The sequence below is a fragment of the Varroa destructor genome, unplaced genomic scaffold (genome assembly GCF_002443255.2).
Source record: "Varroa destructor unplaced genomic scaffold, Vdes_3.0 BEIS01000003.1, whole genome shotgun sequence".
Taxonomy (NCBI): Eukaryota; Metazoa; Arthropoda; class Arachnida; order Mesostigmata; family Varroidae; genus Varroa; species Varroa destructor.
Genome location: NW_019211456.1, coordinates 11047851 through 11075496, shown reverse-complemented (window position 1 = coordinate 11075496; position 27646 = coordinate 11047851). Strand labels below are relative to the sequence as shown.

The window sequence follows — 27646 nt, the reverse complement described above, 5'->3', positions numbered from 1 at the left end:
TAACAAAAGTTATAAAAATATCGAGCTTCGTGGGGCGGGTACCTCAAGCGGTATATAGTTAGGCGAGTACATGATGTATAGTCTTGACTATGAACGATTGGCACTACGGAAAGAAATCCGGAGAACTTCTCTAGCTCCATAGGGTATATATTAGCAAGAAAGGTAACTTCAACTATACAGATCAAAGTGACGATAAACTGATGGGGTTATCCCACTGAATCCATAATGTTGCTCCGTGTTTCATCCGATTGATCAAGCTTTTCTTGAGAAAACAACCCAGAACGAAGTTTCGGAGTGTGTATGATAAAATAGTATCTGCGAACGAAGAACTCTATTGTTTCTCGGCATATATAAATGACTTTACAGTACTTTGGTTGATCGTAGTTTACGGAGATGTGTTTCAAATATGACGTGATAAGCAGAGTTCATATGGCAATTCATTATACTGCATATATCAACCTAGGCCGGCAATCTGAATAACCAATAATTCAAAATATGATTGAAAAACCAAACAACATAACAATAAAGTAACAATGATATACCGACACGTATTTATTAAATCAAGCTGATAATAAAAAATCGCTTTGTGGCCTGTTCCTCACAGGTGAGTAATATGCTTATATATGTTCTCAAACAAAATAAACAAAACTCAAACAAATATATAAAGTCCTCATAAGGATTAAGTAAGGCCAAATTTAAGACCGCACGTAGTTTCGTTGTCCTATTAAAAACTACGATGAGTTTTTTTTACATAATTATGTAAGCCTTGAACAACGACTAAGAAATTTCGATTAAATTTGTAAGAAGAATGTTTTTGGTGCAGTTAACACAGATGTAGTTATGACATGGTGAGTCGTTTATATTTGCGGACTAATCCAAGTCACCTTCGATATTTGTAATATTATAGAGTGTCTCTTGCGTGTATCATAAATTGCATATCATATTTAGCTAACTGGCTCGTGTTCTTCGTTACGAATAGCCGTCAAAAGTTGTAAGCATTAATTACACATTATCTGGTTTGATTTTGCGTATTTATTACGTTTCTATGTACACAGGTGCACATCTATTTTTGAAAAAACTACAGCATTAGATAACAATAAATATATAAATCAGAAACGATTCTCCGTCACAATTGCCTTTGGCAAAAGGGATCAAAGAGCATAGCATTTAAAGAACTTTCACTGAATACCAGTAACTTAGTCCCCAAATGAACAGATGATAACAACACTAACTTCGAACGAGATTTTATGCATTAATGTTTTTTCATAACACCGTGTTTGATGATACGGGTTTTAATAGAAAATAAATTAGTTTTCCTCGTCGTGGATATAATAAATCAGTTTTAGACGTAAATACCTAATTGCCTATTCAAATATGTCAACTTCAGATTTTTCAATTTGTGTACTGAGACCTTCTTCAGCCGCTTCGATGTTCTTTTTCACTTTCTTCATTTGCGCATCATCCAGGTGCATATTACTTAAAAGGAATCTTTTGAGGAAAATACCGAGTCCTTGTTTGAGAAGTTCCAATTTTGGTCCTGCCAGAGCGATTTTTGCGAACAAGACCGAAACATCTTCACTCTTTAGATTTAATAAGACATTTAACAAAAGAACCCTGCAAATGTTAGCCAAATAGACATTTGGATTATATTGTAATAAAGTCGTACGTGATACTCAAAGCAATTATAGTATCTAGAAATGTAGCTACAATTTCATTAGGCTTCTTCGGGTAAAGCATTGAGTATTAAACAACGTTCAATACTATATACAAGAACTAATCTTCATTTTTGGAAATTAACCGTATTGGGTGAACTAGATATTCATGTTTAGAAGTAATATATTATATTATTTTCCGAATTTCTCACCTGAGGAATCGTATGACTTTATTGTTTGACAAGTCAACAAACTCAACATTTTTGAGAACCGATAACGGCAAACCTCTGCGGTAGACGAGCAACGCCGTAAATCGTGCAAGATTTGTTACTTTATTCTCAGAGTACGAGCCAATAGCTTTGATGGCGTCCCAAATAGCGCATTGAAGAGTCATCGAGAACTCCTAGAATAGACAAGTAGAAAAAGTCAATATATTATTAACTTATTATTATTATATATTACATATATATCACCAATTATTATATAATATTATATTATATTATTAAAATATAAATATTAACTACATACATACGCAGTTTTAACAGATGAACCAGATCCTCAATATGCTGTAACATCGTTACTTGTCAGTCTGACGGTCGAGTTTAAATTTGTAGATAATCAAAAATCTTGAAAGTGAACCTGAATAACCCAGGGAGTTATCTCAACACGAGAAAAGTAACCAAACTATTTGTTTTGTGGAGCCATAGTGAAAAAAAACGAGAGTTCTAGAAGACACAACTCGCATTCTTTTCAAGCGGCATTGCTATTTAACTAGATTTGAAGACACTTGCCTTTTTGTGTTTGTTGCAGAAAAAAAGTGCAAGATGGGCGTAATAAGGATTGAAGCTCTTTTCATTCCCGGCACATAGTAGTAGCACGTAGCAAAGTTCCCTTTGTTGGACATATGTAAGGTTGAGTCTAAGGAGGCGTTCGCTCGCGTCGAGGTAGTCCTCGGAAGACATGATAATACCGAAGATTGCTCGACGAATATCCGTGTTCATTCCAGCCTGTCGTAAACATTATGCCGCACCAGGCATTTTGGTACAAAATAGCTTATGTTGAAACTGATACATGACAAGTGAGAAATACAATTGACGATAACTACACATCGAAAAATCATTGTGTCTCTATTGGATTTTAAAAAAATGAATGGCATTTGTTCCATACATTTATGCACAATTATTCATTGCTCCAATTTGCGTCACTGTAAGGCACGGAAAAGAAAAGTATTTAATGCATTATAAGCCAAACTGTCGCAGTACACGAATAGGCGAGGACACATTTAAATTATTTTTTAAACAAGTTTCAAATAATTCTTACTTTACGAGCAAGGTCCGAAATTTTTGAACTGAGCTCATCCACTACGCAGATTGCCGCCTGTGTAGAACCCTTATTTGAGCCATTCTCATTCTCTGTCTGCTCCTTCGTCCAAGCTGAACCTACCAGCCACCATTTTCCTTTCATTCGAGCGTCGTATAAGTCTTCCAACGTTACATGTAGCTCCTAAGAGTAAGTGTAAACCGATACAAAAAAAAACGGCTACCTTAGATACTCTTTCCTCAAAAAAGCGATTCCATATAGAATAAATGAAGCAGTTTAAATGTTCTCAGATCTAAATAGAAACCATGCCTCTCAATAGCGTACCTGAAGCACGGCGCCTTTGTTAAGACATGCTCTAAGTGACTTGAGGGCTCTTTCGCTCAGCGAAGGGTCACAATTAGAGATCTTCGAAATGTTATTGTTTTTGAGCGCAAAAAGTGTGTTGAGCATGAAACGATGTTGGGATGACGAACTCGAATCGCGGCACTTCGATTGCAGTGAAATGATAAGTTCCTTCAAAGCGACCGGGTCGCACTTGCGCAAAGCAAAGCCGCACGTTTTCAGCGCAGCCTGTAATCCAACAAAATTACAGTATTATAAATCAGGCCAGCAAGATATTGTATTTTTCCAATAAAAATACAATTATTTATTCGGAATTCATGGGATACGCCGGTTAAACATCTTTTCTGGATTATAACTGTCGCTTTAACTCACCAGTATAAGCTTAGCGTCATGCTCACTTGTCGGGTCGAGCCTATTTAAAACTCCATAGATAATACTGTGGCCGACTACCTTGAATAAAAATAGGTAACATAGGAAACGCAACACGTTCTCCAGTCGTTTACCTTTAACGCGTTCTTCCTTATCTTGTAAGAGTGATCTGAGCCTAAACGTACAAAAGTAAAAAAAAAATTTTTAAAAATTAGCTATTATTTGTACATATTTTAAGTACAACAACTAACCATGACTAAAAATAAGTTGTGGTAAAAGCGAATTTCACAAAATGCCAGTTCGTTATTCAATAGAAAGAAAATTACCGGTTTTGCAGATATGACTTATATTTACCCAGCCCCTCGTAACGGATACCATAAACACTTGAGATATAAATTTCATAATAAGTAAATATTAACCTGTCGACGACATCTTCAAGAATCTGCGCGCCCACCTCGTGGCCCTCGTTTGCGTGCAACAGCGCACAAAGGAGAGCTGGCTCTAACACGAGTCGTTCGGGCGTCAGACTGAGCCCGAACACTGCATCACTGATTACTATACTTAAGATTGACGTGACGTTGTTCTTCGAATGCTTTGAATAAAGCTCAGATATTTGGCTTGCTATTGGACGGAGATTGGTTTCGCTCAAACGGTTCAGTTGACCTTTAACGTGTTTTTGTAATTTTTCCAGCTCGATCTTGTTGTTGTCGTTATTGGCGCAGCCCATTGCGAGTCTTTTCGCTGGAGGAACGTACTTTTGATTTACGGAATCGACGACGTCACCCTGGGCGCTCCTTTTTCGTCCATAGATGTCCTCGTACGTGCCATCTGCAGCCACTTTGTTTCTCTTGCGTATGAAATGATCCGCCACAATACTTTCGCTGTCGCTATCGTTACGCTCTTTCTCCTCTACAGTCTCATTACCAAATTCGTCAGAATAATCAAGTTCAAGATTCTGTTCGTTTCCATCGTCTTTTAAATCATCTTCGTCACTCGCTTCTTTCTCGCTAAATTCACTCGAATTATCTTCATAGTCAGTATGCTCGGTCTTTTCAACCACTCGTCTTCTTTTACTTGCATTAGTCGTGTCAGCTGCATCTGATAGAAGCCCCCCTTTACCCTTGCGCATAGCTTTTAAATTCCTCATGACGTCGTCAGCGGATTCCTCAATTTGCTGTTTCGTTGTCCTTGTTGGATATTTCACTTTGATATTCTCTGATATTTTAATACCGGCACTATTTGTATTGCGAAGAGCTTTTAGCTCTTCCATCGTCACGTCCTCTTTGTACTCGCCATCGTCACTGCTCCTGTTATCCTTGCTATCTGTCTCATCTACACTATCTTTTTCGTCAAAACCTTCTTCGTTGTCGCTGTCGACGATATCGGCATCCTCCGAATCTTCCTCACTCTCTACGCCCAACTCTTCACCACTTTCAGAATCACTAATGCCCACTTCGCTGTCACTTTCTCTCTGCTCAGACTCGTTGCTCGGTTGATTTGCAAATTTAATTTTCCGCCTTTTTTCGTTCTGCCGAGTGAGCTCATCCGCAGAGCTGTCCTCATATTTGCCTGAAACTTATTACTCATTTATAATATATATCTATTGACTCAAATTAAGACTACATTTATTTCAGCAGTTTTGAGTTCGAATTATATCGTTTAGGAGTTCCTAAAGTTAAACACCGCTGAAAGTAAATGCAGAGTTTACGATGCTTATAGTCGCCAGGTTAACTCAACACTGTAGCGAATCCTATCTCAACGAGCTCATATAAATGTTAACACCTTTGTTTATGTCTATCCTCACTAAAGCGCTGACTGTAACCCACCTTCGTTATCTTTTTCTTGATGATCTCCGACAAGTGCATTACCAAGTTCTCCTTGTTCTTCCAAAAGTTCCATATCATCATTGTATCTCTTTTTATATTTTTTGTCAACCAGCTCTAAAATGAAATCCAACCCTTCTTCAACAAATGACTTCGGCATATTATTATTCTTTCGCTTATTGAGATACAGTAGCTTCTCAAGTTTTGCTATCTCTTTATTTTCTGCCTCATTCTCCTGGAGTAATCTGCTGATGCGATCCTCATGCGATTCCTTTACGTCAAGTTTTTTAGTTACGTCGCTATCATTGTATGCACGCTCCTAAAAAGGATAATAAAAATTCTGGTAACTAGCTAGCATAGCATGGAAAATAACGAGAAGGTGAAAATGACATGCCTCTTTAAATAAGCCCAGAAAATTAAAAAAAGTACTAACAGGTTACGTATTATTCGTCTGCACCCTGCATTAAATTAATTCAGGATGTATCTGTAACATCTAGACATTTTAAAAAGCTAGACGTAAGACTTCATCTTCATTTATTATAATTTACCTGAACGCGTATTTCGTACTATACATCATATATGAATTATGAGATACACACCAATCTGTCTCCAAAATCGGCACTGGAGTCATCACCGTCTGCATCGTTCCTGCTGCCTTGAAAATTTTTGAAATTATGGTTGTTATCATGCGGCTGTGTCTTCAACTCCAGTCGTCCGTAAATATCAAGTTGCGTAAAAATCCGATTCATCTGGCCGTTGATGCCACGCATGTTTATCGACCCCTTTCTCTTCTGAATTTTCTTTCCACTACTGTGACCGCTCTGCTGCCACTCGAGGTAACGTACAGACTGGGCGTGCCGCTTTTGTTTCTGTAGCTGACGATGCTCCTTGCGAGCTCCTTTGCGAAATTTCATTTTTGGTTGAGGCAATGGACCCTGTTAAAGAAGAATATGACCAAGTGAAATTATTCAGTTAACATTGACAATATGATGATTTTATTACTATAACAAATATAAAAAGTTGTATCCTGGCAGATAAAAAATATCTTGTTATAATAAGCGATATATTTAATAGTATAATATTGACACATACATCACAAGCGTACATCTAATGGAAATATACATCAGCACGTCGCGTTCTGATATCCGTAACTTGAGCGCAGTTTGTAAAAACGTCTTGCATTACTTATATAAGGTTTGTGCATAGGAAAAAGCGATGAGTATTGCAGTTAAACGATTAGCTTCTATCAACCTTTTGCTAGAGCTGATAGATTCTAATAACGTAATTTAATTTCAGGAACTTAAGTCTATTTATGCCTATGACTAATCGTTACATAAATTATGGGTAGAAATTTTTGTCGTATATTTCGCCCTGTCATTAGTTTACTCACAACATCGCAAAGCCACGTTTCTAAGCCAACTTTTCATATTAGTTAACCAGTAATGTCTAGCCAAGCAATCTCCTTTCTTGGAAGCAAAATCTTCGTAGCCATTCATGACTTGGGATATTTTCATCAAAAAACTGTCTAACATTTGAATTGACTTTTGATTTTCATTTTCATTATGATAAACAACACTAATATTATATGGGATTATTTACAAGGTTTTATGGCACACTGTTCGTCTACTTATCTTGGGTTCCTATCTTCAACAGCGTTTCACCACGCACCACGATACCTGTGGATCTTCCAGTTTATACATTTACTTACCAAACATTCTCCATTACCAACTCATTTAACTATAGCTAAGAATATTTAGAATATTTACATAGAATCTACATATATGCTTATTATTAGGTCGCACTACTTATTAATGAAATAAGTTCCACTTGTTTCTTTGAAAAAAGATCGACCAACAGACAACAGGGTACCTTTGCTCAGTGTAGTGCAGATATGATAATTCAAACGATTATGAAGACAGCACAAAATGAATTATAACGTGAAATAAATTTGCATGAAGCGGTAGCAAAGCTTCTACTAGCGCACAAAATCGAATGTTGTCGAACACCTCACGTGGAACTATTTATTTTGATTCGTTTTACTGTAGGTCGAGCAATGATGATTGTCTGGTGAATGATTTTGTCTGTTACCATCGTTTTTCAGGTAGGCGTTTAAGTGCGCCGTGTAGTACTTCGGCATGTTTACTTATGCAATAAGCGTTTTTATACATTACTTGCCGCAATGCAATAGATATTAATTCTGTTAGACCGAAAGCCTTTAACGGCAACACATCCCCGCTGGAAAGCTAATATCGAGAAGAGAAAACAAACTTTTGGTATTTCATTCATAATTTTACCGTTTTTACGTTCGTTAAGGACATCGCAAGTGTGTTATGAATAGGCATAATGAGTCATTTGGATTATGATAAATTGTTAAGTATTATCTGCATATCGAAAATAGAATTTCGGACTACAGAATGCTGTCCTGATTGCTCTATAACCGCAATGCTATCTACTGCCTATTTTGGAAGACATACATTTCAATAGTAGAAAGAATCACTGAAAAATCGGATTAGTTGTTTTGAAAAACTTACAATAACAAAGAAATTCACAGTTAACGATTGATGTAGTCAACCTTTATTAACTGGTTGTTCTAGGGAACTAGGGTTGTTCTAGGCAATTCTAGGGAAAATTTCAAATACGTCTTCAAACGCTGTTATATGGTTTACATCACATTAGAGGCACGTCTATGATCTAAAGGGTATCCATGAAAACGTTCTCTTTAAAGATTTACATTTGAGTCGGTGCATATACCATTATTTATTTCATGTCCCTGGACAATTTAACAGTTTCTGAGTCTTCTTCTATACTTCGATCATATCTAGCTCAATAAAATTGTCATATCATTATCAAAACTAACCGTTTTGCATTCTGATTGTTGGTCGACGCTTGAGCAATTAAATTTGGTACCGCTGTACAGGATATATATAAACACACATAGGATATATCCATAAACAGGAAACAACGACTTGGTCGTATTTGCTGGACGCTGACAGCAGAACGGAGCAAATCTTACGGAATTCCATAACGACTGAGACAATGCGTGCAACGGCAGCCTACTTACATTGTTTTTGTTATGTGTCGTTCTGCACGTCATTATCAAGAGTTATCGTATGACGCGTGCAGTGTTTCGAGGTGAAATACCCACGCAAAGACCATGCTCTCGCGGGGTCCCCATGATTAAGTGGCATTTGACAGTGCTAATCAACGAATTCTAGGTTTGAAAATTTAAACTGCGGTGTCTCTGAAAAATCATGGCAGAAGACATTGAGAAAATTTACCAAAAAAAGTCACAGCTAGAGGTGAGCTTAATAAACGAGACATGCTTTTTTTGGTTATTCCAAACGACCTGTTGAATTCTGTTGTTGTGTTGAATCTGGAATTCATGTGATCAATACTGTAGCCGAACATTGGATTGGGTTGATCTTAGATATTTTCGTGCGCCATTTTATGCATGCACATTAATCGAGCTTACTAGGTGTGACGAAAATGTACCAAACTATTTTAGTTCACTATATACGTATTCGTATTTTTTATATGAGACGGAAATACATGACTAGATCAAAATTCGGTTTGAATGGAAAATTCGTTTACCATTTTTTCTTCCAGTCACTTTTCTGACTTTTCTTTAACAGTCTGATTTTCCGAAAATTTCGGGCTTATGAGCTGAGATTTGCAGCCGAAAATACATTTGTGTATATGCAGAAAACTGCTACAAAAGAAACGATATTCTGTAGACTTCGCATTTAATAAAATTAATGTCATTCGCAGCACATCTTGTTGAGACCCGACACTTACATCGGCTCAGTGGAGCCTGATACGCGAAAGTTATGGGTGTATGACGGCCCAGAACAGGGTATGGTATACCGGGATGTTACATTTGTGCCTGGACTATACAAGATCTTCGACGAGATTCTTGTGAATGCAGCCGATAACAAGCAACGCGACAGGAGCCAGGATTGCATAAAGGCAAGTGTTTCAAGGTATCGCTATATGTGTAAATCTATCAAGGGACAGAAGCTGGGCTCCACCTTAAGAAGTGAAACGACCAATGGGAGTATAGAAAGATGGCGTGCACCATTGTTACTTCCTTGCAAACTCACAATGTGCAAATTACAGAAGACAATTACGTTCTTGTTCGATGTGGAGGGTTTTTTTTATGGAAGCAAAGTCATAATGAAAATGAGTTCAGCGATGTTGGCCGTTAGATAGCGAATAGTCTTCCCGAATAGAGAAGAATTACTGCGATGGGCAAATGACTCTGTGGACGTATATTAATATGTTGGTCTTTTTCACTATGGCATATCCACCAGGTGGAGATTGATGCCGAAAAAGGAATGATTTCGGTGTGGAACAACGGAAAAGGAATCCCTGTAGTAACTCATAAAACAGAAAAATGCTATGTCCCAACCTTAATTTTTGGTCATTTGTTGACATCGTCGAATTACAATGATAATGAGAAAAAAGTTACCGGAGGTCGCAATGGTTATGGTACGTAACTGTTACACAGGTAGAACAGATCTCTGTGCTAGTTACTAACTAGCCAAAATTTGCTTTTTTTTTTAACTGAAGTGAAGCCATCAAAAGATGTATTATAGGCGGTATGTTAATTAGCAATATTTGAACAAATAATACAACAGTCTATTAAAAACATAGCGGAAGACGATAGTAAAAACTAACCGTTTTTACTATCGTCTTCCGCTATGTATTTAAGCTTCATGCGAAGCCCATGTATGGATTACAACTAGAAAACTAATATCGTTGCATATACGTAATTTAGGCGCAAAACTATGCAATATCTTCTCGACGAAGTTTACCTTGGAAACATCTTCCCGCCAGCATCAAAAAGCGTTCAAGCAGACGTGGACTAACAACATGACGAAAGCCGGAGATCCAAAGATCGCCGATTCAGACAGAGTATGCATTAGGAAAATCACTATTGATACAATTTAATATCAATACAATAGGTATTATATAGAAAATAGCAGATTGAAGTCAAAATAATTGCGGCGTAAATACACAGCGTATACGCTGTTATAATCTATATTATCATGGCGACGTTTAGCAAGCATCTGATTAGAGTGCGAAGTAAAGTTTTGCTAAAGACGATCTGGTAAGCGTTATTATTTTCATATTCTCGACTGCAGGACTATACAAAAGTTACTTTCCATCCAGACCTATCAAAGTTTAGCATGAATAAATTCGACAAAGATTTCGTAGCCCTCGTGAGTCGACGGGCATACGATGTTGCTGGGTGCACTGCTGGTGTAAAAGTCTATCTCAACGGAGAAATGTAAGTGTTATTGTTATAGAAATGGATAATAACGATAATTTATTTATTTCAATCATGTTTATAAATGAAGAAAATGGATATAAATAAATATAAATATAAATAATAGGTTTTTGTGCTGTAAATTAGCTAGTGCAGCGATTTATGCTTTTGTGATAGTTATAGAAGATGTGGGTGGACTCCGCCGCATAGCGGAAGTAAGTGTAGCTTCCTTTTGTGAATGCATATATATATATATATATATATATATATATTAGCAACTCTTGTTTGAGCATTAAACAATCGGTTCCACGTTTAGCCACTTCTCTAAATTTGTAATTCGACAATGACCATGTCGTTTGCAATATTAGGCTTCCAATCAGGACGTTCAAGGACTACGTTCAGATGTTCACGTCCAAGTGTGTCAGTGAAGATGACGACAAACCTTTAACGGTAGTTCATGAAGTGGTCAGCCCCCGTTGGGAAGTCGCCTGTTGTCCTTCGCCTGAAGGCGAATTCAAGCAAATGAGCTTTGTTAACAAGTAATTAATCGAGAAGAGCATTCAAAACTCCTAATACTGTTATCACATTTGAGTTCACATGTTCTAATTGGTTTTAAAAAAAGTGCAGGAATTTCGACTTCAAAAAAGTAACTGTTAAGTACCTGCACTTTAGGACAAGTGCTTCCAATTTGGTTGGTACTATGCTATCATACTTAAATCACACAGATGATTAAATGTTAGATTATGGTTAAATGCATGAACGTTCCGGCAACACAGAAATATCTATGTGAATATTGCTTCACCATAAGCACATCCATGCTCCCGAATAAAAAATTCACACTTCAAAAATATTTACTATGACTGTGAGGCCAAATACAAATTGCTTATTTTCTTGTTGTCTTTCTAATTCAGTATCGCCACTACGAAAGGCGGGACTCACGTGGACTATGTCATGGACGCAGTGACAAAAAAACTTTCAGAGCAAATTAAAAAAAAGAATAAGCAGGGCGTCAATATTTCAAAGAAGCAAATGAAAGATCACATGTGGATCTTTGTCAACTGTCTGATTGAAAATCCTTCGTTCGACTCACAGACAAAGGAGTATATGACACTGCAAGTGAAGAAGTTTGGCTCAACCTGTGAGCTATCTGATAAGTTTTATAACGGTGTGCTAAAGTCTGGAATAGTCGATGCCATTATGACCTTTGTCCATTTCAAAGCGCAGAAGGAAATGACAAAAAAGTGTTTCAAAACTAAACATGCTAAGCTCAAAGGTATGTCTGCTTGTAAGCTAGTGTTACGTTGTGCTGTTTTGTTCTTACCGCTTCAGTTTATATTTGATTCTAGTTCTGCAAACCTAGATTTGGGGCGCTTCCAGATATATGTATATGTTGTGGTATGGTATTTTCAGGCATACCTAAGTTAGAGGACGCAAATGATGCCGGTACGGCAAAGTCAGTGGACTGCACCCTCATTCTTACTGAAGGAGATTCTGCTAAAACATTGGCAGTTTCAGGTCTTGGAGTAATTGGAAGGGATAGATATGGAGTCTTTCCCCTGAGGGGAAAGTTGCTAAACGTACGTGAAGCAACAACCAAACAGTTGTTAGAAAATGCGGAGATTAACAACATCATCAAGGTAACCCAATCGACCTTACTATTAGATGTGAGAGGTACCCTTATTTGTCTTTGTTGTGGGTTTTTAAAGTATCCCTGAAATAATCTTGTCAGTCAAACTGTTACAGTAAGGAAAACTTCAATGACTTTCTTCCATTTTCCAGATTTGTGGTCTACAATACAAAAAAAAGTACGAGAATTCAGAGGATATGAAGACCCTTCGTTATGGAAGAATAATGATAATGACCGATCAGGTTTGTACTCATGAATTGTGTACGAATTATAATCGACGGTAATCGCATATAAGACGAAATTAAAGCTACGAACAAAGCTACTGTTCTCATTCAAAAGCTCACTACGTGAGACGAACGTTTTCGAAGTATGGAGTTAAAAGCTATATTCATACTTAGATAATCCACTATTGTTGTCTTTCAAATTGGAGATAATGATACTGTCAGTTTTATCGAAAAAAAAATTGTTATTAATGGGACTCTACCATTTAGTGAATTTGCTTTTGATCGGTTGAAAAACAAACTGACTAAACATCACTTGTACATGGTGCCTGAACAGGATCAAGACGGCTCGCATATCAAGGGCCTTTTGATAAACTTTGTGCACCACAATTGGCCCTCACTGTTGCGAATGGATTTTCTTGAAGAATTCATTACTCCGATTGTGAAAGCGTTCAAAGGATCCAATCGAGAACTATCTTTTTTTTCATTACCAGAATTCGAAGAGTGGAAGTCAGCTACTCCGAACTGGAATACTTGGAGAATCAAATATTACAAAGGTGCAATATTTCGAAACATTTTTTGCCTAAGCTAAACTAAGCCTAGCCTAAATCTCTAATCTGTCTTTCAATAAACTCCAGCGATCTCCACTCAGTTCATATATTAGGAAAGTTTTTTTCACTCGTTTCAACGTCGAACTGCCGTTTCCGTAGGTCTGGGTACATCTACTGCTAAAGAGGCCAAGGAGTATTTCTCTAATATGACCCGGCATCGAATCCCCTTCCGGTACACTGGGGCCGAAGATGACAGTTCAATTACTCTTGCTTTCTCAAAGAAAATGGTAGAAGAGGTGAGTGTATAGTAGAAACTAGAAAATGTTAACAGTTAATAGTACTGATTATTGTATCAATCATTTAACTATTACAAATTCTTCAATGTGTCGGCGCTTGCTTGTTCCTGATTTTACGGCTATTTCTTCTCTTTAAATGTAAATCTACGAAATTGACTGCCAAATTTAGTTGCGCTGTGCATTTTTCATGTCATGTCAAATTGTATTTTAGACAAGACGTCTATGTCGGTTTTTGAGACGAATGTTAATAAACGATTCTTCAAATTCTCCTGATTTGCGTCGTGCTATTACTTAGTACTTGTATTCAAATCACTCAGTTCTGTTGCAATAGATCATATTTCGTTATGAAACGATGTCCGTTTACGTACTTCATTCCACTAGCATTAATACACAACACGCTCGTTGAGTTTCCAGCGCAAAACATGGTTAACGCAAGGTATGGAAGAAAGGAAACAGCGCCGCGAGATGGGTCTGCCTGAAATTTACCTGTACAACAAGGATACGAAAGCCGTATCTTTCCATGAGTTTGTTCACAAAGAACTCATCCTTTTTTCGAACATGGACAATGAAAGGTCGATTCCTTCGCTTGTCGACGGTTTAAAGCCAGGCCAACGAAAGGTAAATGCTTATATATTTGTAAGTGTATTTGGTCCTACCAGCGTTTTTACAACGGTTGATAAACTCTTTTTAACCGGTCTTTTTGCTTCTGTTTACTGTAAAACCGCTTACATTTTTATTCTACCATTTAATATTCCAAAGGTGTTATTTACTTGCCTTAAACGAAACGACAAACGGGAGGTTAAGGTAGCTCAACTAGCGGGTTCTGTCGCGGAGATGTCGGCTTATCACCATGGTGAACAGAGTCTGATGATGACGATCATCAATTTGGCTCAAAATTTCGTTGGCTCAAACAACATCAACCTTCTACAGCCAATCGGTCAATTCGGTACTCGTCTTCAAGGCGGCAAAGACTCGGCGTCCCCCAGGTGAACTTTGTTCTACATTTTAGTAATAGCAACCAAATTAACTCGATCCTGAAGATGTTCCTAAGTGACCTTAAATACGAGCCTTTGAGCGAAATGTCGAAACGCCAAGAAATCCAACGCTAGGTCATGACAATCATTAACATATTTTCAATGCTTTGGAATTTGCAGCTCACGGGAATTCGATAACATTGAGCTAGAGGCCTTTGCTCTATCATTAGGGTAATCAATTATCAAGCATCCAATATTCGTTTCTTATGTTTTTAATGTTTCAACTTCTCCCCTGCCATCCCTATTCCCTATGCCAAGGCATCCAAGCGAACAAAGTTCATAGGTTATCCGCAGCAATTATAATTAGATTGAAACGTATGTTTTCTGCGAGTAACTAAACTTCCTTTCAGCGTTTTTGTGTTACGGTTTGCCGAAGTTCCTGAAATTTTATTCCTTTATTAAGGCGAATTAAGTTTTATGTAATGGGATGCCTATCGTGATTTTTCACGTGCAGGTACATCTTCACGAAACTCTCGCCATTGGCACGTTTCATATTTCCCGCTTTGGACGATCCTATTTTGAACAACCTATACGACGATAATCAAAAAATCGAACCGGAGTATTATTTGCCGATCATTCCTATGGTGCTTGTGAATGGCGCAGAAGGCATCGGTACCGGTTGGAGTACAAAGATCCCGAACTATAATCCAAGGGACGTAATGGCTAACGTGCGTCGCTTAATACGCGACGAGCCTCTTAAGAAAATGCAACCATGGTACAAAGTAAGCGATTTCTCATTTATCTACAATCCGGGTGCAACTCACATACGCTATTTTGGTCAGCAGGAAAATGGGCAATGGGTTTTCATCTTATACAGGTCTTTTACAGCACCGCGAAAGAGATCAACTTGACCTAGCAAAAGCATCTGTCTTTCTAAGTGTCTTATAGATTGTGACCGTATTCGCACGAAAATTGCAGCCAATGTATTAAAAACAGTTTAATACTGAAAACCAACGTTTTCAGTATTAGACTGTTTTTAATATTTAAAATTTAAATTATTTTCTGTATTGGAAGGGCTTTGAAGGTGAGATTGCCACTGTTGACGCCGGCAACCGCATCGTGATTCATGGCGAAGTGTCGCTGCTGAATAATAACCGCGTTCAGATTACCGAGTTGCCCGTTAAGGTGTGGACACAAGCTTATAAAGAGAATGTCCTTGAGGTATTACTGCACGGATCTGAAAAGGTTTGTGCCGCGGGATTTACCGTTGTTTGGTACTATTAACGTCACGTCACATATTTTAGTAACAACAGGACAATTCAGGCAATCAAATTCATCATTGTTCATCATGGAAATTCAAAAATTTCATCCTTAAAGAGTGGACGATAAGAATGGAAAGTTTATGCATGCTGAAATGCGGTGCATGTTGGAATGGGCCTAGAACTCAATAAAGCTCATTACATAGGCAGCACTTCTTATAGCAGAATGACTAAGTTAGATTATCCGATTAACGAAACGGTAAACCACTAATCAGATGCACTTTTTGCTCATATACTTATGTACTTTGAAAAAAAAACAACCTTCCAGGTTCCCGGCATTATTTCGGACTATAGAGAATACAACACAGATACCAAAGTGAACTTCGTTGTGACCATGGACGCGGCCAATTTCGAAAAGGCACGTTCCGACGGTATGCACAAGGTTTTCAAACTGCAGACAACAATGGCCACCACCTCGATGGTCCTATTCGATTCCACCGGATGTATTCGGTTCTATGACTCTCCTGAACAAATCCTTGAGGAGTTCTATGACGTCCGCTTGAAAGGCTACGTGATGCGGAAAGAGTATCTCATCGGACTGTTATCCGCAGAAGCGAGTCGGCTAACCAATCAGGTTGGTTGCACAGGCGTTTTGTTGTCTCTTGCCCAGTAATGCAGGGTAATCTGTAAGTGGAACATATGATATTGAATTCATTGAAAAATCGTTTTCGCTATGTGTCTGTGTGCGTGTTGGAACAATACACGACTTTTCACTCAGACATTCAATAATTGATTTTCTATGTAAAAGTTTTCCTTATTTTATCACTTCTGTGCGCCCTGCCTTATTATATGGGCACTTTCATTTTGATCCCTTTGCTCCTGCCTGTCATGTCTGGCAGCTTTCAGTAACTACATTTAAATCAGGGCCGTCCGGATAATTCTGGAATTTCTGTAATTGGTATCAATCTTTATATGAGTACAGGCGCGCTTTATTGTGGAAAAATGCGACGATAAAATCCGGGTTGAGAATAAAAAAAGGAAAGAACTGATCCGGCTCCTTATCGACCGAGGTTATGATCCTGACCCTGTGCTTCGGTGGAAAGAGGCCCAGAAAACGGAGCAAGAACGAGAGGCCGAAGCAGGTGTCGATGATGATGACGACGAGGAGAGTCAAGGTGGCGATTCGCAAGCGGGTAGCAGTTCAAGTAATCAAGGTGGTGCCAATCGTGAGGACACTCTTGCGAAGGACTACGATTATCTTCTCAGTAAGTAGAAAACAACAAGCAAACAGGCAGTACAGCACTAAATTCGTTGTGTGACAATCGACTGGCTTATCAATAATACCAATTACTATCATATAATAAACTACTTTTTTTAATTACTTGTTTTGAAAGAAATACAAAAAACTTTTCGTCGAGAACTTAAAATGTTCGGGTCTTTGTTGTATAACTTAATTTGGGCAACACCGAAAATGGGAAAACCAGTCGTTAGATGACATTTAAAGAAGTATAATATATGTACGATAAAGACAGCAAACCTATAAGTTACGATGGGACGCCCGCGGCAATTTTGATCGACGGTAACTAATAAAAACTGAACAAAAAAGAAGGCCGGATTCTGTCCCTGCTAGGTTACTTGTGTGTCTCGTGCAACTAACTTGAGTCCAAATTAATATTTGATTTTGTTTAGGTATGACCATGTGGAGTTTAACCTTGGAGCGCAAGGAAGAGCTGCTTAAGAAGCGAGATGATAAAATCGCAGAGCTGGAGGCGTTGCGTAGAAAAACGCCCAAAGATCTCTGGAGCGAGGATCTGGACGCATTCGCGCAAAAACTTGAAGAAGTTGAAGCCAAAGAGGTGTCTCAAATGGACAAAGCCGAAAAGGTTAGTTACTGAAACGTATCAAAGGCATACCGATAAAATTACATATATAGGTCGCATCTGTACTCTCACGGACAGCAAAGCTATCACTTCAACTCATCATTTTAACTTCGGTTTGTTTTTAAAATGACGACGAAAGGCCTTAAAAATCGAATAATCATCTCAACGCGATATTTGAGTAGTGCTCACATTGGCTAACTTCGGAGTGCTGTTCTTACCTGTGTATTCCTCTTGAAATGTTTAAGTTGACGTGCAGAGGAATATCTTGGTGTACAGAGCAGTAAACACACCTAATTATAATCCGATTGTCACTGTTATTAAGCTAATGGTAATTTATTTTCACCTACTAATTAATACTTTTTTTTTCCTTACGAATCTGTTTAAAAAACTATAGAAAACTACAAAAATGGTTTCTGCAAAAGGTGCCAAAGGCAAAATGCTTAAAGGTGAAGCCACAGAAAAGGGCGACCGTATCACTCCTGAAATCGACAAGGAATTGCTGGATAAGATCGAGAAGGCCGCACAACAAGTATGCACTGATATTCTGTTTAAATTACGAATAAATGTAACGAACCAAAATTCACTTTCACAATAGATGTTTCTACATGCAAATGTAAACACAGAGCAAACAAAAATAAGCTAATTTACAAGTCCATCATAATAAGCTTTTGATCGCATAATATGGTGTTAATCGTCATGCCGTCGTTGCAGGGTGCAAAACGGAAAGAGCCAAAAGTCGAAAGGGTACCTAAGTTTAAGAAAGAAAAAATCAAAAAGGAGCCTAAAGAGACGAAGGAAGATAAAAAGCAACAAAAATTGAACTTCAAACCGAAAAAGCCAAAAAAAGAGATGTGGGATAGTGGCACAAGTGAGGAAGAAGACAAGAGTGCTGGTGATTTTAGCTTCAGTGACGGTTCGGATGGAGCGGAAATCGATAAGAAACGATCCGAACTGAGCCAATTTCCGACCCAAGCACCATCGCGCGACGTGCCGAAGAGGGCAAAAGCTGCCGTGAAAATGGCGGAATCATCTGGATCTGAGCTCGATGAGCAGCAAAAGGTAAGGAAGTAACAGGTCTCACTTTATTGCCTTTCCTAACTGCAGAAGCGGGAGCCTAATACTAGTCCTAGTCTAATATTGTATAGGAGATTGATGATCTTTGAGTTAATTTTAAATGGAATTATGCTATATTGGCCATCTTTTATAGGAAAATTCTCCAGTGAAGGGCAAGGGGAAACAGCCGTCACGCCAGATACTCAGTAGCGATGATGAAGAGCTCGCTCCCCTGTCGAAACGAGCAGAAAATGTAAAAAAATCTACTCAAGCTTCTAACACTACTTCAAGTAAGTTTCGGTATGATTTTATATTCGTGCTTTTAGCCGATATTAACTTGACAGTATTTTATCTTTCACGTTATAAGTTATTTTAATATTCTCTACATATGGAAGGGGTCACATGGTAAAGGAGGTTCCTCTGAGGACTCTCAAACACCTATTTACGCACTTAGTAGCAACATAGACATTTAAGGTTACACCGGTGAACCGTGTAAGCTCACTGATGTAACCTTAAAAAATTTCTGAAGTTATTGGATAAGCATGTTTTGTTGGTAACCAACTGGCAGCGAGCAACAGTTGCTTTGAACTTCTAAACATGTTTTCTGTAAAAGATAACAGCGCTTGTAACTAACACGAGAAGCTCGGTTCACGGCTTCAATTATTGTGATTCTTCGACAAGTGTGTACAGCTTGAACTAAATTTATTGTTGGGTTTCATAGGTAAACACTCGACAAAGGCCTCTTTGAACAAGTCTCAATCGGCTGCCGCCTCTAAAAGAAAGAAGATGCATTTTTCTGGATCGGAGGATGAGTCAGACACCCAGACGAAGAAAAAGAAGGCTATTGTCAAAAAAGTTACTTATTTTGACGGCAGTGATTCGGATTACTAGAATGATGCACATTTTTCTTATCAAGACGTCAGTCCCGTGTAGCATGTGTGATGCGAATTTACGGTCAACCTCAATTTACCTGGTGTTAACGGCGTGAGTGAATCAACATTACACAACATGACGAACGCGCTTCTTCAGAAGTGGGGAAAATACTATGTTTATAATTTATTGTGGGTATCCTTTAAAGGGTAGGATACCAAAAAGTCCAATATCTGGTTGACATGTAGCACGTCGAAGGTTCACAGAATATTTTCTCCATTAAATCTTTTATGCTAAAGCATTCTAACGTACTTTCTTTGTTATATACGTGTGTTACATAATCGTATGTATCCTGTCCGATTTATCCCGTCTGTATATAATGAAGTATAGATACAAACCAGACAGAAGTTTTTAATAAAAATAAAAACACTATGGAATTGATTACAGCAATTACAGAGCCTGCTTTTGACAATTGGATTTAAACAAATTTCAGGTTTATTTAATTTATTTAAGTAAATTTTAGGTCCCTGAAGTTGGCAGTTTTGTCAGAGCGCGAAGCTTTAAAAAGCAAGCTTGCGATGTTGCGATTTAATGAGTAAAACATTGATTGAGGCTCGTACTCCATCACCACGTATGCTTATCAAAAAGTATGCTAAGGCCATCAAAAGCAATGTCCAGCAGTACTGGACTTAGTATACAGCGAATTGATCTTGAATAAAGGTAACGGAGATATCAACCCTTAGTTAATTATTTATTCCATGCTGATAAATCTTTTTAAGATTTGCGCTTTTTTTGATTTACGCTTATGGTATGCGATCCATAGCAATAGTTCATACACTACGTAGGGTGTAAACGAACAGTGGTTCCTGCTAAACATGATTAAAGCTAGGAAACTAGGAAACCTTCACGGCATGCAGAGCGTAACTGACAGCTTCCGTGTCAATCCATGTCCACTGGCCAGTGATCGGATTGTACATCATTCCTGCAAAATGATAAGACAGAATTCATTAATAAGGAAGAGTAAAATAGAGATGTACCCTACATGTCTGAGATACTGTCTGCAGTGGCTTTCGGCTCCAACTTGAGCAAGGACAAAAACCCAATTCCCTATGCCAATAGTATAGTTCAGTTAGGATAAAATTTATAAAATTTGCCATGAGCGAGGGGCACTTTAGCATACTCATCTTATGTTAATTAAAGAAAATGCTGCAGTTATCACTATGGCATGACACACGCTGTACTACCTCTGATTCATTCCACCATTTGACCAGTTAATGCAGATGGACGTTGAACACCTTGTATAGGTTAATGAGTAGCTCACAAGCGTCTCGAAATAGCCTCCGAGTCACTTATGTGTAATACAAAGTACGCGGCTGAAACCCCCATCCCTGTCGACTGGTGATTCGTAGATACTTTGCTGATGGATTGATGGACAAATATCGCGGTTTTTGTTCCGGACTATCGAAACAGAATGAGTCAAGGTTAAAATAGACTCGTTTGGAGAGGAGCTTCGACCGTTTGCATTGGTCAACTTTATGCAACGAGTAGCTCAGGTTCTAAGCCACAAATAGGAACTTGGTAAACCGAAGTTGGTTTACACGGCGGTGGAAGTCAATTAGTATATCAGTCTTGTTTAGAGATAGTAATATCGTCGGTAATAAACTATGTAAATTGATGTAGGAACTCAAGTCATGATCGTAAATGATGATGGTAAAGCCTACAATCATCGTTGCGTACAACGTCTCCTTGAAAAAACGGTAAGCATGACATTGAGACCACGACTTGGCTAACGGAACTGTGTGCACACTATGCGTCTGAGCTGTTCTCGGCTCACAAAATACACATACGCACTGGCCATAGCGCCAATACTAAATACGCACACTAAGACTCTATTAAAAAACAGCGCACAATAACCTCTTAGTAGATTCATCTTCTCTTGCAACTTCCCTTCATCGAAAACATACCCCCAGAAATGGTAATTTCTTTGGAGAATAAGCCAAGAAATGCTGTCCTTGTAGCTTTATAGCATTCGCATACATCGTTGGTAACAGTCAGGTGTTTTAGCGTACACAGTATCGACTTCTTAAAGCCGCTCTGACTTCTGATTTTCGGTAGGTAGATTCCTTTAAAGTTCCTTTACAGCATAAATAGTAACCCGCACGAAATCAGCATGACATTGACCCAAATCTTGCTGCGTAATGAACAGCGTGGTAGATTTTGCGAATGGTCAAAACAAATTTAGTTAAATAACGGCGCTGACACCATCGTATCAGCGTCGGCGATGTTTTTGTTTCTGAATAACCAGTTCAAAAGTTTCAGAGGGGTTTGAGGTTTCCACACGTTTACAGTTGGCGACGCAGCAGTTCTGAAGCGAAGCCCAAGCGAACTTCCTTCTGAGTGTTCATTTTCTCACACGTATAGAAAAATGTCTGTACGCTTATCGGAAGGATCTATTGTTAAAGGTAACTTAATTCCTTTTTTTTTTTTGCTGTTCCTACAGCTTCAAATAGAAGCTTCTCTCAGACAGCGCAGCTGCTAAGCAGTAGTGCAGATTCAGTAAAAGAGTAAGTTTTATTAGGGTAATATCGTAGCATAGACATGAATGCAAAGCGATCATTGCAGATAATATAATCGTTACTGGTATTTCCGACGTTTGCATCAGCATCTCCGTCAACTAAAATTTCAACTCGGTGGGATAAATCCGCCCAAACAGTTAATATGCGGACTAATTATTTCTCGAACTGATATAGGTAACATTTTCCTCCTTCTAGAAGACACTTTCCTCATCAGATTTTCAACAACTTGATGCCTTAAAGTATGTTGGTGATTTTTAAGTATGAGTTTATATCGTCTGTACATTTCGCCGCTGCGCTGTAGGTTTCCTGGCTTCTGCGTTTCTGCCGCTATCCCCACTTAATGAGGAAAATCAAAAAGCTACTGGTTTAGCAATACGAACAGGGTTTCTAGAGTAAAAAAATCACAAAGAATTGTCATAAAACGGTATAAACGCTTGACCACCCTTGTAATCGAAGCTGTCAAAATAACTTGGGAATATTTTGACATCAGTCATAAACAAGCAAATCGTTCGTATATTTTAGGCTCGGACTATATTGATAAAGTATGAACTACTGAGAAAATTATGTATTTTTTGAGCAATTCACAAAAAATACTTTTTATTACCACTAACCTTTGGTACGAGCGACAGCGCAGTTATGTTTAGCAAGTTGTAACTGAAGTTCTTCTGGCGTAACAAACAACCTCCAGTCGTGTAAACCCCGTGGAACGCAATTAAAAATGTATTCAGCACCGATTTTTGCTATAAGCAGCGATAGAAGGGTCCGGTTGATCGTCGTGAAGAACAGGTGGCCGCGTGGCTAATGCGGAGCACATAAGTTATCAGTTTATACGATGCTCAAGTTACTGAGATTCAAGTTTTTATTTGCCTTCGTCGATAATATTTGAATTTCTATCCTCTTCCCACGTAAATGATTACTACAATAAGCTCTCAAGACTAATGATATTAAAAACGGTACAAACTAAAATTCTCCCAATAGTTCTTCACTTAGATACCGTTTTATGCTCCCGGGCTATCTCTCAGGATAATGCTTCATTCGATGACATCTGTATTATGTCAACTTCCCATACGATTAGCAATAAATTCGGAACCACATTTGCAATTGTATAAGATTGAAACAAAATAATATCGAAACGCAGTTACCTTAACAACCCGCGAGCAATGTTTAATGAACAGCTCCACACTTTCCACATGTTCAATGACCTCCGATGCTACCAAAGCATCAAACTGTTCCTTCATCTAAAAGGGGATCAGACAAAGTGACTACTTACAAAGGCAGTACTATCAGAGAGCTCGGTCAGCAGTGGCCAAAATTGTGTTATTTTATAGAATAGAAACAAGTGAGCGCTACCTATGAAATCCAAACTCTCAGTTACTTAATAGACGTTTTGAAATTCCCTCCGACACTTACATCTTCAATTCTTCCACACACATACGTAATTCTATCCGAGATTTTCGGATCCTTATCAGCGTGTGCTCGAGCGGTATCAATGTTTGTTTCGACGATGTCAAGTCCGGTTACGGCAGCCCCAAGTCGAGCGAGGGGCTAGTGCATTAAAGAAAACCACAAAAAAAAATCTCTCTTCGGCACTTATATATACGTGTTGAGTGAAACGTCGTACGTAAAAACAAAAACGCGACGACTATGACAACAGTATAAAAGTATGTGGGTAAAGTTACTTTACGAATATTGGAAACGTTCTATGCGTGTGAATGACTCAAACATATTACTGTGATTAATCCAAGCCACACCTATCGCACTAAATTCCGTATGGACTATCTTAGAAGCAAACCGGACAAGAATTTTAAGAAGCGCGAACATGACTCTGAAACGAATTTAAAAGAAGAAATAATAATTGTCAATGAATAAAACTGCTAGTACTTTATAATCGTTAGCCTGCTTCTACGTTCGATCTTATAGTGTCTCTTATACCTCTGTTAGAAGGCCTCCTCCGCAGCCAACATCAATAATTTTATATCCCTTCAAAAGGTTCATTGGTTGTTCGCCGTGGTCACCTTCTCGACATTCTCGCAACACATCCGTGATCAAAGGAACCCGTAGCTTGTTCATACGCGATAAGACCTGTGTATTGAGAATTTCAGTTATATTTGATATATTGATTCACTAATCAGCTGACGATGATAATGGAGCGACAGGTGTTAAACGGAATAAAGTTACTGCTCACTTCTTTTATTATACTCAAATTATATAAGAAATAGTCAATCAAGGTGATGCAATATATGACAATGATAAACCAGCTTTCCCAGCTATATAGTCAAAATACCTAACGCGTTTTGATGATCAAAGCGGAAGAGCCTTGGTCCCTCTGTTCACGTCAACAGCCTTCCATTATAAGTAGCGCTAAATAGAACAGTGGTCGGTGAGACGGTCGAGAAAGGCAAAAAGAAAAGTAAGCAGAATACAATCATACCTCAAATTCACCTCGAGGAATCCACCATTCGTTTTTAAGCTTCATAAAATCTCGTTCATTTTTCTGCTTCACGCTACTGATTCTGCGGCGAAATGTGGCGCACGGTAATGTCCCACGCGACCAACGGACACGGGTAAGTACGCTCATTGTGCCAAAATTGTACCCTGTTGAATTTGAAAATAAAGAATATTTTCTTAAGGAAAGTGATGTTCGTCTTGACCATGTCGTTCATGAGCATTTTTCTCTTTTTGTTCGTGTTCTCCAATAGATGTACATAAAGAACCACAGAGCACTTAAGGTACATGTAACCGTTTTAAGCTAAGTAATGTGTGCAGTATCAATTGAAGGCACGCTAAAAATAGAGACACATAATATAAAATAACGCTAGTAGAACCTATTTCCACAATCAAGCTCGCTGTGTCTTTTAAGAAAGGCCTTCGAAACTTTTATGGCCCTTCATTGTGCCGCTAAGTTAGCATCTTTTGAAAAAGTGACTTGTTTACGTTTGAAATCTGTCATGTACACTATTGTGTGGTGCACACCTGGGTGCGCTTACACACTGAAATTGTACAACCCAAAAACTACTACGAGGAGGGTACCAGTGATTTACTTCTGAGTAATCGCAGATGCCTAAAGAAAATCCGCAGTGCTTAGATTGGGTGGCCGAGCTCGGTGCAGAACAATAATGCGTGGTACAACAGAAGAACGTTACAATTAGAGAGGAATAAAACTTTATTTGGCGATATTAATATTGCTATTGGTGAAAATTAGGAAAGGAACTAGTCATTAATCTATGCAGAAGCAGAAGACATCATTTATCACAGTCTCTCTACCAGTACGGTGTTTCGTTACAGATATAAGTTGTTCAACTTAAAACCATACTACGAAGTCTACACACGTCTCATCACGAATGCCATATAATTAGCTGTACATTATTATTCGTTCAAATTTGAGATTGTGTCAGCGATGAATTACATTTTACGAATCTAAGATTAAGGATCTATAAATACCCAGTCAGGTAACAGCATGGCATGATACTGTAGTGCAACCACAAAATTGAAGTTGTAATGTAAAATTAATAAATATCAGCTTTAGTCAGAGAAACTCTTGTATTGTCAAATGGTGACCAGAAGAGCGAATAGTGATCGACACGTAACTTTTTTACATGGTGACACGCTAGCCACAATTGTGACAACAACTCAATAACCGTACGCATCAACAACGGTGGTAAACTATTTGAGTTCGTTTAGTAACGGGAGGCAAATCAAGATTTTTCATAATACGACTTTGTAAAAGCTTTAATTATGATCATATACGTTAATATCTTACACTCCTACGCACCAGCGGAATCATGCAAGTGTTCCTTACAGCAGCTAATTAGAATTGATAAACTATAACTAGTTGAAATATTATATCAGTTGTTAGTAGCTTAAGGCTCTGTGGAAACCCTTTAAGTGATTACGGTAGTGCATACTTACAACAAACAGTTAGTCAAAACTGTGAATTTCTCAAAGGTATAATAATCGTGACAAAATATTCCATCGACAACGTTTTTTATACGTGCTTAATTTGTACGGACACAAGTAGTTCACTTTGGTTTTGCATGGTTAACACATACTATTCCTCGAATTACCCACATTGTTTAAACATGTTGACATAAAAACAACACTTACTATACTCAAATTAAATGACAACGAAAAGTTAACATTTGCCAGGCTTTACTTAGCACTAATTATATATATATATATTCACCGCTTATGCTAGATGGTTTCAAAATCACACATAATAGGCGATTTAGAGTCCTGTCGTGTCGGCGTTGAGGTCACTTGACATTTAACGGTAGTAGATGTGCTAAAATAATTCAAAAGTGTGTGTTAAGGCCTAAAATAGAGCGGCTTGAAGAGGAGTGAAATTTGTGTAAGAAATCAATATACTTCGTAATTTAATTGCAATAAAAGCACAAATGTAGCCATTAAATCATTTGAAGAAAATTGACTACAAACAGAAAAAAAAGGTTTGATGTTTGGGCGCCACACGAGTTGATGCAAAGGAGTTGAGTTGATTTGATCTCTATCTGCAAATATGTACAGAAATGCAACGAAACTGAGCTATTTTTAGAGCTGTTGGTTCCGAGTGATAAAAAATTACGGATCACATTACACAATCATGTGTCACTAAACAACATAACAAAAATTGAGCAAAGCCACAAACAAAAACACCATCTGGTGCAAAGCCGAGACTAACGCCAAAAAAATTATTCTATGTGTTTGGTGGGGTTGGAAAAAGGGGTCATGTCTAATGAACTACTGCCGCCTGGCGAAATGATTATTTCGGACCTTTACTGTCAGTATTAACAAAGCATACCGTAAGCACTTTAAAAAATCAGCCGAACCTAGTAACCATATATATTTGGTTTAATGCTATTATTTTGAAACATAAAAAATATTTGCCTCGATTTTGGCTTAAAGCGGTCAATATTTTTTCAACTACTCAACATATTATGCAATTTAGTCTGTATATATTCATTGATCAAATTGTTTTCCTTGTATAATTAAAACAACGTCCAGTATTTACATCGTAACAATTAAATACTTAAATGTGTTTATGCATGCATAAAACATTACATGCATTTTTCCAGGCCTGTCAAGTACGTAAATAAAACTAGGATTATCACAATTTTATGATTAGGTCAAAACATAACTACCGTCTTTCAAACCGTGAAGCAAACGAATCATAAACTCAACCAGACATGGAAATTACAAGCGATATAAAAGCGCAATGAACGTAAAATTATACAGTATAACAAATTATTGTTCTGCATAATGTTATCTACTGTCGGCTATGTTGGAAAATATGTCAATACACACCCGCTGCTTGCGATAACTTATTTACTTAAACGTTCGGCAATTAGCACCGCGCGATCTTCTCCAAAAGTTTCATTCATAGTAGTATTCCATACGTGAAACCGCTGTAGTACTTCAATTTTTCGCGCCAAGTCCCTGCTGCTCCCGGACGTTACCCATATAAATAAAACGCGCAAACGAAGTAAGTTTATCTTTTCATATCCAGTGACAGAATAACATAAGTCAGCTTGCTATTTGGCAGTATGTATATCTGCGATATTGTTAACAGG

At 38.0% G+C, this 27646-nt stretch overlaps 3 protein-coding genes across 13 annotated transcripts; 1 reads left to right on the top strand and 2 right to left on the bottom strand.

Annotated features, from left to right (window-relative positions):
• Positions 1-1009: 1009 nt before the first annotated feature.
• On the bottom strand, positions 1010-8601 carry LOC111247874 (nucleolar MIF4G domain-containing protein 1 homolog). Of its 6 annotated transcripts, XM_022799374.2 has the most exons (11): positions 7376-7524; positions 7106-7190; positions 6106-6441; positions 5510-5825; positions 4103-5258; positions 3687-3858; positions 3297-3542; positions 2973-3155; positions 2444-2659; positions 1865-2055; positions 1010-1614 (listed from the first exon to the last, which is right to left on the bottom strand). In XM_022799374.2, the coding sequence occupies exons 3-11, from the start codon at positions 6418-6420 to the stop codon at positions 1365-1367; spliced, it is 3045 nt and encodes a 1014-aa protein (XP_022655109.1). In that variant the 5' UTR covers positions 6421-6441; positions 7106-7190; positions 7376-7524; the 3' UTR covers positions 1010-1364. The 6 variants fall into 6 exon arrangements, with proteins under 6 accessions (XP_022655109.1, XP_086840319.1, XP_086840321.1 ...); XM_086984193.1 differs by lacking the exons at positions 7106-7190; positions 7376-7524 and adding an exon at positions 8364-8601; XM_086984195.1 differs by lacking the exons at positions 7106-7190; positions 7376-7524 and adding an exon at positions 8364-8601 and having other exon boundaries at positions 1010-1580.
• On the top strand, positions 8597-19956 carry LOC111247873 (DNA topoisomerase 2-alpha-like). The gene is made up of 22 exons (XM_022799372.2): positions 8597-8805; positions 9275-9472; positions 9817-9994; positions 10284-10420; positions 10651-10796; positions 11144-11314; positions 11687-12048; positions 12186-12412; positions 12555-12644; positions 12961-13180; positions 13334-13470; positions 13885-14088; positions 14230-14456; positions 14959-15226; positions 15519-15689; positions 16032-16337; positions 16686-16968; positions 17393-17586; positions 17978-18112; positions 18295-18642; positions 18791-18926; positions 19358-19956. The coding sequence occupies exons 1-22, from the start codon at positions 8758-8760 to the stop codon at positions 19525-19527; spliced, it is 4356 nt and encodes a 1451-aa protein (XP_022655107.1). The 5' UTR covers positions 8597-8757; the 3' UTR covers positions 19528-19956.
• A 282-nt stretch (positions 19957-20238) lies between these two features.
• On the bottom strand, positions 20239-27515 carry LOC111247877 (ubiquinone biosynthesis O-methyltransferase, mitochondrial-like). 6 transcript variants are annotated; one of them, XM_022799382.2, is made up of 9 exons: positions 27381-27511; positions 26517-26587; positions 26266-26364; positions 24514-24677; positions 24015-24164; positions 23493-23627; positions 23225-23320; positions 22694-22880; positions 20239-20488 (listed from the first exon to the last, which is right to left on the bottom strand). In XM_022799382.2, exons 4-9 carry the CDS (start codon positions 24658-24660, stop codon positions 20400-20402), a joined length of 804 nt encoding a protein of 267 aa, XP_022655117.1. In that variant the 5' UTR covers positions 24661-24677; positions 26266-26364; positions 26517-26587; positions 27381-27511; the 3' UTR covers positions 20239-20399. The 6 variants fall into 6 exon arrangements, with proteins under 6 accessions (XP_022655117.1, XP_022655119.1, XP_086840344.1 ...); XM_022799384.2 differs by lacking the exon at positions 26266-26364; XM_086984218.1 differs by lacking the exon at positions 26517-26587 and having other exon boundaries at positions 27381-27498.
• Positions 27516-27646: the final 131 nt, after the last annotated feature.

Excerpts from the sequence above, each read along its gene's own strand:
- LOC111247873 (XM_022799372.2), top strand. The coding sequence starts at position 8,758 with ATGGCAGAAGACATTGAGAAAATTTACCAAAAAAAGTCACAGCTAGAG. Across the intron at positions 14,457-14,958 it reads AAAGACTCGGCGTCCCCCAG|GTACATCTTCACGAAACTCT; the intron begins GTGAACTTTGTT and ends TTTCACGTGCAG. Across the intron at positions 16,338-16,685 it reads CGAGTCGGCTAACCAATCAG|GCGCGCTTTATTGTGGAAAA; the intron begins GTTGGTTGCACA and ends ATATGAGTACAG.
- LOC111247877 (XM_086984217.1), bottom strand. The coding sequence starts at position 27,248 with ATGATTCGTTTGCTTCACGGTTTGAAAGACG. Across the intron at positions 24,678-27,217 it reads GCTTCACGGTTTGAAAGACG|GGTACAATTTTGGCACAATG; the intron begins GTAGTTATGTTT and ends CAAATTCAACAG. Across the intron at positions 24,165-24,513 it reads TTCCTCGAGGTGAATTTGAG|GTCTTATCGCGTATGAACAA; the intron begins GTATGATTGTAT and ends CTCAATACACAG.
- LOC111247874 (XM_086984193.1), bottom strand. The coding sequence starts at position 8,600 with ATGACGTGCAGAACGACACATAACAAAAACAATGTAAGTAGGCTGCCG. Across the intron at positions 3,543-3,686 it reads ATGACGCTAAGCTTATACTG|GCTGCGCTGAAAACGTGCGG; the intron begins GTGAGTTAAAGC and ends GTTGGATTACAG. Across the intron at positions 1,615-1,864 it reads AAAGTCATACGATTCCTCAG|GGTTCTTTTGTTAAATGTCT; the intron begins GTGAGAAATTCG and ends TAACATTTGCAG.